Source organism: Patiria miniata, unplaced genomic scaffold (assembly GCF_015706575.1).
Source record: "Patiria miniata isolate m_02_andy unplaced genomic scaffold, ASM1570657v1 HiC_scaffold_15, whole genome shotgun sequence".
In the NCBI taxonomy this organism is placed as follows: Eukaryota; Metazoa; Echinodermata; class Asteroidea; order Valvatida; family Asterinidae; genus Patiria; species Patiria miniata.
This window is the reverse complement of record NW_024037053.1, coordinates 1,369,369-1,379,294: the sequence shown is the minus strand read 5'-3', so window position 1 is coordinate 1,379,294 and position 9,926 is coordinate 1,369,369. Positions and strand designations below refer to the sequence as shown.

The following is a 9,926-nucleotide window of genomic DNA, read 5'->3' as shown; positions in this document are numbered from 1 at the left end:
TATTGCAAACTCCTACATGTTGGATATTCCAAAAAAAGACGGCGTCCAACCTATGCTACATGTTGGATATCCTGCAGAGGGCACGGACAATAATTGAGAGCATTTTTTAGTCTAACTAAAAAATCCACCTTGTGATTTGCCTGACTGCTGCTGTTAATTCTTGACTAAGACCTCTACAACTTGGGACTCCCTAGCTTGTCTACACCGGTGGAGTTTCCTTGGGCTATCTATTCAGGTAATACAACTGGTTATATTTTAGTAGGCCTGTGGTCGCCAGTGAAAAATAGTTCACTGAAAATACAAAGGATACTTGTGATAATTAGAGCCAAGATATTTTACTTACCCATCTTGACACGTCAGTGTTAAATCATGCTGATATGGTTGTACAGTGTCACTCAAAAGTAATCTGTTCTTATTCATTGTTGATGCTCGACAGCGTGTTATCTCTCAGAGCAGAGTTTGCGCAGCGAGGTTTATGCATACTACGGTTACGACTCGTCCATGCAGAATCATTTTCACACGACCGGGCCAGCGAGTGGTTCAGTATATTTTCTGACTCGAAATTTAAAAAAAAAATGTACCAAACTTACCGTGTTTACCTGAGCTGTAGACCAGTAGGTAAGTTTCACAGGAACAAGACTTCAAATTTTGTGGAAATTGCTAATTTTGCCTGAGTTTAAAATGCCAAAAAGAAAGGAGGTGCATTGCAGTTGACGTCAGCTCACCGCAATACCGAGTGAAACAGACGTAAATTTAACTTTGTCCAAAAAGAAAGTCCTGAGACCGCATCACCATAAAATTATTGCGCGGAGAAATTAAACTCGGGATGGGGGTCTCGTTTGAAATCGAATAATGAAGTTCAAATTAAATTTTACGAAATAAATAGTTTCTTTTAAGTTTTCTTTGACATGAGATTTAAAAAACAAAAATTATGGGAAGCACACTACGTTTTGTAACGATGTATGGACACGATCGTGCTACGGCCAAACCACCTGTGCAAAACAACGGCTGATTTCGCAAGTTGATTGGTCAAAAAGTTTACAAGGTGGCACCTGATTGGCCAAGGAAAATCGGCTGATCTGCGCTGCCGGCTCAAGCCGTTGTACATGGTGGGCGTTTTCGAATCCTTGTTCTTGACAACACGCGTGTAACACGAGAACGTGTTCTCGAGCTGGTTGTTACGAACGCGCGGGTGCGTGTCGCATCGATATAAAGCAATGCAAAATGGCCGACAATCGTCTGACTTTGTACTTAGGCATGTTAGGCCTATTCCAAATAAACGAGGACGACTGTTGCAAAACCAGACATGCGGGGATGAAATTGCAGACCTGCACTATACTAGTATTCTTATTCCAATCATAAGGGTATTAGCCAAAAAAAAAAAAAAAAAAATACAAATCTGCACAGTCCGCCATTTTGTTCAAGCTGCACCTCGCCGAACCCTTCATCAAACGGGGAGTGAAAAAAAATCGGTCCGCGAACGCCCTCTCGGGTCTGTTAGTCACGTTCGAGACCGCTGTTCTCGTGTCGGGTTAACCCGAGTGTTGTCAAGAACAGGGATTCGAAAACGCCCCCAGTGTATGTTAAAGTCTGATTGGGATCTGAAAATATGGAGAAACAAATGATTTTAACTTATTGCCTCGCGCCTCTACAGTCCAAAGCGGAGGATTACAAACACTTAACTCCCCATTCGATATTCCATCGCGCGTATTCCGAGGACACTTCCCGAAACGGTGCGTGATCGTAGAATGTTACCATAGATTACATTCTATGAATGTTACTAAAAAATTACTAAAAATAGAAACACAAACGCAGATAATATGCAAATAGCCATACAAAAGCCGTAGAAAACAATATTTTTTTTGTTTCATTATTTTCTCCACAAAATGGTTTGACGAACTCAAGAAGTGGACAATAGAGGGCGCCCTTTGTAAACAGTGGTGGACGCATAGGGTGGACGTGAGTGACTCGGGAACGTTTCTCTTCACATCGGTCTTTTAAAAAGACAGTTTTCAAGAAGCTTCGATTTAAAATGGTAAATATATCCGATCCTTATTGATGTTAGTAGAGTGAAATTTAATGGGGGGGGGGGGGGGGGTGGTGATGAAATGATGATAGAGTAAACTTACCAAGTACTAGGCCTACTGTTACTTTTGCAAATTTTGTGATTCGACCAAATCCACTTGCGACTTTTTGTGTGTAGGCCTACTGTAACAACCATGGATAGGTGGGCCATCGTGTAGTTTAGGACACCTCCATTTTTACAAAAGCTCAAAAAGCTGTAAAAAAAAGATCCCGAGGCTATCCATTATATGGAATAATGTGGTACCCGCTACTATGTACATCAGATTCGAACCAGCCAACTGAGCTGATCCCGTTACTCGTTAGTCATTAATTTAGTGGTAAGACGTCTGCACTAGAAAGCAAGAGGTCGTGGGTTCGAGTCCCACCCGAGAGATTTTTTCCAACTTTCACTCGGGAGGTTACACACTGAGTATACAGTGTTTATACGTAGGTGAAGGGCAAAACCTAATTTGAAAAAGATCCAAATTCGGTAGAAAACTTGATGACATGGTGTGGGCATACACCGCCGTTGCGGTTCTATGGCGAAAAATAATCTTGTGCCAGATTCATATACAGCTAGTAGGTCTGATTGGTCTCATTTAATACAATTTTTTTTTTTTTCATAGGCCGACAGAAAGGCTGTCAACCGCTACTACCCGCCAGACTTTGACCCCACCAAGCATGGCTCCATCAACAAATACCGCAACTCCCATCCTCTGCGGGAGCGGGCCAAGCGACTCGACGAAGGCATCCTGGTCATCCGCTTTGAGATGCCCTACAACATCTGGTGTGGGGGCTGCGGCAAGCACATCGGCATGGGTGAGCAAGATGCCAGTTTGGAAAAGTTGGGCCAGAAAGGGCCTTTTGTGATTGTTGTCATGCGATTGTTTGTCATACGTACATGTGTGGTTATAATTTTGCAACAGGATTCAATGACCACTGGGCCCTTTACAAAAGCACTGCAGAACTGTAATGTTGGGGGAAAAAATGGATGGGAACTCTCTGATAAGTCAAATGGGCAGGTTAATTTTATACTGGGTCACAAAAAAATGGAAGGCTTAATTTTTTTTAAGGTTGGATTCGAATATCCGTTTTCCAAAATAAATTCAAACTAAAATTAAAAAAATCGAGATTTAAATCCCACCACTAGATTGAGGTATTATAAGTTATCCCGCAAGCGCGAGTGGAACACGGAATTATGTAGTGCATCTGTGTCCCACATGCCACGAGGCCGAAGGCCGAGTGGTATGTGGGACACAGACGCACTACATTTTCCGTGTTCCACGAGCGCGAAGCGCGATAACGAATTTATCTTCAAGCAAACTTGACGCACAGTTAAGATGGAACACACACACATCGCATCTTAGAAAAGCGTAATACGCAAAGTGCGGTATAGACCGAGGCCGTGCTACATGGTTATATGTAGCACGGCTTGTTGCCATGGATCCACCAATCAGGATCGAGGTTTCAAGTTAACTTGAAGATAATATCCAATATTTTACACGGAAGCAGTTGGGAGGTTTTGAAGGACGGAGGAAGCATTCTAGCCAAAAGGGCTTTGGGGTTACGGTTAACACAGTTTTATTGCAAGGGTTTACGTGTGCGTGGAGCCTATACTTTTATCTCCTTTAGAATAACAACAGACTGTTCTGTTTCTAGGTGTGCGCTATAACGCCGAGAAGACCAAAGTGGGCAACTACTACACCACGCCCATCTATCGCTTCAGGATGAAGTGTCACCTGTGCGACCACTACTTCGAGATGGAGACCAACCCGATGGAGTGCGACTACACCATCGTGACGGGGGCCCACCGCAAGAACCAAAAGTGGGACATGGCTGAGAATGAGCAGGTCCTAACAGAAGGTGGGTCCTCGTGTTCTCTTATGCTCATTGTACAAGTCAAAGTTAAGCGTACAGGGTACGGTAAGCACAAAAATGTGCTTAGCAAACAAAAGTCGGGCTTATGAAAGCAGGGTACCAGCCCGAAAACTCCATGTGATTTTCATGCTAAGCAAGCAATAGCTGAATACCAATCACAAGCAATATACATCACATGGACATTTGGTTGGTAATCCTGTTTTTGCCAAGGAAGATATTTCATGCTAAGTAAATTATGTGCTTAGCAGCTCCAGTATATTGGCCCAGGTGTCAAGAGCCTATTTCATCCAGCTTTACTGTGAATCAAGTTTGCTTGAAGATAAATTTGTTATCATGCTCCCGCTCGTGGAACACGGCAAATGCAGTGCGTCTGTGTCTCATATAAATGCCACTTAAACCTTGGCCTCATATTATTTTATGTTCCACTCGCACTCATGGGATAACTAATATAATCCACATGTATGTTGGTTTTCCTTTTTTAATAGGATTTTCTATATTTATAAGCATATAATATATCGCTATTACTCGATTATTTGATATTTTGATATCGATACCGCCGATAGCAATTATTTAATCATATCAAAATATTGAAATTTTCGATATTGAGGAATGATATCGAAAATATCGCAAATGCGTCAGATTATCGTCAAAATATATCTCCTGTTGTGCTTTCACTTTGTGTTTAGTGTTGGCTGTATTATGAAATAAACCTTGGCAAAAAATTGTGTTTGTGACTCAAATATAAACATTGCGAAATGCCAAGTGGTGTCACTTTGTGCTCAGCGTTCCGAATTAGCCGTCTCCCCGATGTAAAACCCAAAAGAAACAAATGAAACTGCCTGTTTGGACAAGCTCTCAGCGCTGAGATTTGTTTTAAAAAAATTGAGCAATATGCTCCAGAGAAAGCCGTGGAAAATTGGGAATTGAGATGGTGTTTTTTTTTTTTTTCAAACAAAGTGTCATCTTTATGGTGTTTAACTTTTACCTGGGATAATCGATATATCGAATATGCTTGATATTGGATTTCCGATATAGCGATGATTGAAAATTCTGATATCGACGGTGCTTATATCTATATTTTCTCCTTGTATTGCATATTATTTCCTACATTGTCAGCATTCTGTACCACAGACATTACACTTTTGGGATGTCTGCATGACCCTTTTCCTTAATTTCTCCTGAGGGTCAAATATATCTGACTTCCCCAAAATGTGCCAGCTACAAAATTGCTTAAAATTTGGCGTTTTTATCTGTTTGAAGATCGGGCGACGGTTAAGAAGTTGGCAGCAGACCCTATGTTCAAGCTGGAACACGGCGTGGATGACACAAAGAAACTAAAAGCCGTGGCCCCAACACTCCATGAGCTGCAGCAGACGCAGACGGGCTGGAAAGATGACTTTGATCTGAACAAAATGCTCAGGAACAAATTCAGGGTAAGACGGTATCAAAATGATCTGGACCCAAATTAAAGAAATATTGTAGCAATTATCAAAACAAGTGCGAGGGCGATATGTTACAGGCTGGTATTTTGGAAATTTTTGGTGAAAGTTTCATGTATAGCCATTGTACCATTTTGAAGAAAAGCGCTAGCAAAGAACACATGCTCAAAAACACTCTGACCACGATTCCATGTTTCAACAAATTTATTGAAATTGTGTACTGATGTGAAGCAGTGTAGTAACGAATAAAAACCTAGTCATGGTGACTGACTCACTTGAAGTTATTGACACATTTAAAAAAGGCAAAACCAATTCCGTGTGCAGACTGGAAAATGAGCCACTTCAATGAAAATGGCCTAACTCCATATTACAGCCGCTAATTTGAAAACTTCAAAATTCTTGTGGAAGACAAGGTAATAACCATTCAAAACACCCAGTTTTTATCTCAATGTATTCTACAGGGTGAGTGAAAAAAACAAACCCAAATGTCGGGACCATTGTTTTAGTGAAGTTCTGCATGCAGCACTTTCAAAATATAGGATATAAAAACCCAATTCATAAGCTTTCTTTTAGTTTAAGAATCATTCAAATCACTCTTTTACTATTCAAGTTACAGAGTTTTAAACACAACCACCGTTTTAAAGTTCTGTCCACGGATCACAAAAAAGGCGTGCGTTCTTTCATCAAATCGAAACAATTCGCACACATCCCTATGTGATTTGTTTTCGTTTTGCTGAAAGAACACTGAACTTTTTTGTGATCCGTGGACAGAACCTTAAAATAGTGGTTGTATTTAAAATTCCGTAACTTGAAAAGTACATAAGTGTTTTGAATGATTCTTGTACTAAAAGAAACTTTATGAATTGGGCTTTCATATCCTAGATTTTTAAAAAATGGTCCCAACATTTGGGTTTTGTTTTTTCTTACTCACCCTGCATTTGCCACAAATAGAATGGTGAACTTAACCCGTTAGTCACTGCAGCGCTCGAAACTGCCCTACCCAGTCCACTCCTCCCTGTAGTGCCCAAAACCTCTCGAGCACTCCACGGTTTTAGGAACTCTTCAATGAATAAACACAATGAAATGCACTGTAGTACAGCTGCAGACGGTTAAATTACTGAAATTTCTTTTCAGGAGGAGAAAGTTGAATTAAAGACGGCCATGGAAAAAGACAAAGCCCTTCTGACCAAATCGTCCCTAGACATTGCGCTAGTCCCTGAACATGAAGATGACAAGAAGCTGGCATCGTTAATGAAATACAAGACTGTGGAATGTGAGTACACTTACAATAATCAAACCTGAGTACATTTGATCAATCAGAGCCTAGTACAAGTCTAGTTGGTTTAAAAATGAGTGGCATTGTTGTTTGCCACTATATTTTGCTCAGTAGCCATGAGGTATTGTTGCTTGCTTTAATTAAAGGTAGAGTATTTCATTTGCAGCTATCCAAAAAGTAACTGACGAAATTATTGTTGAAAAGCACAATTGGTTAAAAGATAGTAACGGCAGTAAACTACCTGCAAAATCATTCTTTCTGGCATGCTGTCATTTTGAAGGAAACAATAAAAGAAGGCAATTTCGGGTGCGTTGATGAGCATTTTGGATGCATTGTGAACTGTGTGAGACTTTGCCAGCAGTGAATATACACAGAATAAATGTATCTATTGAAAGGCAATACTTCAATTTATTTAAGCACCTTTAACACATAGGTCCTAATACCTTCATTTAAAGTCTGTGCTCATATTCTCTAACACTGGATTTTGGGCACCAAATACAACTTCATTAGCTGCGGCTACAAAACATGCCTCTTCCACTCATGGCAAATGTGCTTTTCTAATTATTTATTTAAATATTAAACCTTCGTCATAAAACAGTGGACATGACCAATCATCATTTGAGTAAACTTTAAAGCCATTTTGAAATTGTAAAACATGTATTGTTCACACAGAATACCTGCACCGTTTCAAATTTCTTAAACACTGACTTTTCATCTTGTTTCATTTTAGCCTCCGACGAGAAGCAAAAGAAGAAAAGGCAGGAAATATCAAACAGGAGCATCTTCTCTTCCAAATCATCAGATGCGCAGTCTTCATCTTCTTCAGCGTCCTCAACATCATCCACACCTCAATCCCAGGAGTCCTCAAGGGAGCACACAAACTCGGGAGTCAAGAAACACCACAATCTGATCGATAAGCTGAAAGCTGCCAAGAGAACGCGTGCCGGCTTCGATGACTTTGGATCCCGTTTGGATAGGAAAACAGCTCGACAGGGCAAAGGCATTGGGATCGTCACATCTAAGAAAGGGAAAGATAGCGCACACGATGGAGAGAGGTTGCCTGAATGCCAGAATGAAAAGAATAGATCGGATCAAGAGACTAGGGTTTCACAAAAGGTTGGAGATGGGTCCAGGCCAGAGTCAGAAGCATTGAAAGGCACTGTAGTGACTGATGAGGATTTTCAGAAGGTATCACTCGTGAAACATGATGGTGAACCAGCTTGTAGTTTATCTGAGAACATTCGCAGATCGACAGATGGAAATGTGGAAAGAGCAGACATTTACACTGATGGGAAATCTGTAACAAAAAGTCAGTCCAGAGATACTCATGACCACAGTAAGTTTTCACAAACTGCAAACACACATCAGCAGCCAAATAATAGTGAGAATGCTTGGTCAGATAGAAAAAACTCAACAGGAATTTCAGAAGAACACGTTGTACAAGCTGAAGACAGTTCATCAAGAGAACCAAGAGTTAACAAATATATTACTAAGTCACTCGTGTCCTGTGATTATAGCAGCAGTGAAAGTGATGAATAGATGGATTCTATTAAAAATAGCCAGAAACTTGTTCATTCTCATTGCGGCAGCCTTTGACGTTCTTCAGCATTTGAAGTTCTTCAACATCTCAAAGAATGGATTATAAACTAGAAAAACTACTTTATTGTGTCGCCTAAACAAAGTTTTGGGAGACACTTACCAGTCCTAACTTCTGTTTCCCAGTGTGTATGTTAAAGTTAAAGAAAATGTACATTTGCTTTTGCTGCAATTTTCAGAAATAAATGTGATTTGGAGGATTAGTATGTTATAGCAAACTTTGTTAAACTGACTTTTTTCACGTTTTGGGCTTTTAGATGCTGGAAAAACCAAGAAAACCAATCATGTTCTTGTAGTCTGTTTCCCTGACCCTTTCCTAAGATGAAACGAGCAATTTATAGACTTTGGGGAATTGTAAGGTCAGATAATTAGTCTAGCCGGCTTGTACCCCTTCACGTGTGTAATCAATTGTAAAGAAAATGCGGAATAACTAAATATGAAGAATTAGGATTTTAAAAAGAAGAAGCCAGTTTTCTCCAACCCTGGTCGGCCGACCAGCATTGGAAATATACAATTTCTCTAACAAATGTCAGCACACCAGGAGCCACGATTTTACAGGATGCTTTAGACTGTCGTTCCCTAACAATCCAGTAAGGTATTTCGTGATAATTTGATCATTTCGTTTTTTGATGTTTGTAAATCTATCTTCCTTTTAAGGTTAAGTTTTTTAACAATATAATTGTCCCCCTACAGGTTCTGATGATGACCCAAACATGCGTATTCATGAGTCCCTCTAGGGGCGACCAAAATATGTTAAATTCGACAGCATACAATACATTTACATGATTGGAAAATAGTGGATAATACGTTACTAGTTTCTAGCCGGTCAACAAGAAAATAAAAGTCCATAAACGACGGCATGGGGTTTTGTCGTTTTTATTTATTTCATTTGAAAATGTATTTACACTCATAAATACAAGTCTGGCAAAAAAAAAAAAATAAGTTCATTTAAATACAAGATCCAAACGTATGATTTTTAGTAATTGGTCCTACAAAGCAAACTGTTACAGATCGTAGGCATTTCTGAACACACCTTGAAAGAAGACTACTCTTCCACTGACAAATTGTGTGCTGTGTATCGTGGGTTCACTCTCACACTGAATCCTCAAAAATCTATTATTATTATCCCAAGAACGCGAGTGGAACACGAATAATTTCGTGCGTCTGTGTCCCCCGAAGGTTAGACCAAGTGGTATGTGGGACACAGACGCACTACATATTTTGCTGTCTTCCAGGCGCGCGAGTGGAAAACAAATTTATCTTTAAGCAAACTTGACGCACAGTAAAGATGGAACACACACACTGAACATGAACTTTTCAGTGGTTCTCTATTACACATGCGTACAGCTGGAATAGCACGCATTTTGGAATAGCGTAATACGTGGAGTGCGATATAGACCGTGGTATTATAAGGGAATAAATGTGTGCTCTGGAGGTTTTTATCACTCTGTTTAATACCGCTTAGAGTCTGGGTGCTGATAATTACCCGAGCCGGAGGCGAGAGTAATTATCAGCACCCAGACTCTAAGCGGTATTAAACAGAGTGATAAATACCGACCGAGCACATATTTATTCCCATTCATAAATACCTTTTCGGTAAAAAATATCAAATAATTCGTTCAAAAAATCCTGATTTTGTTCAACAAGTTCACTTCATGCTTTCTGAAACATCC

The 9,926-nt window shown here is 40.0% G+C and overlaps 1 protein-coding gene across 1 annotated transcript; it reads left to right on the top strand.

Moving 5' to 3' along the window:
- The first annotated feature begins 1,941 nt into the window (after positions 1-1,941).
- On the top strand, positions 1,942-8,281 carry LOC119722346 (coiled-coil domain-containing protein 130-like). Its single transcript, XM_038192406.1, has 6 exons — positions 1,942-2,035; positions 2,691-2,883; positions 3,724-3,927; positions 5,203-5,375; positions 6,516-6,654; positions 7,388-8,281. Exons 1-6 carry the CDS (start codon positions 2,033-2,035, stop codon positions 8,194-8,196), a joined length of 1,521 nt encoding a protein of 506 aa, XP_038048334.1. The 5' UTR covers positions 1,942-2,032; the 3' UTR covers positions 8,197-8,281.
- The last annotated feature ends 1,645 nt before the right edge of the window (positions 8,282-9,926 follow it).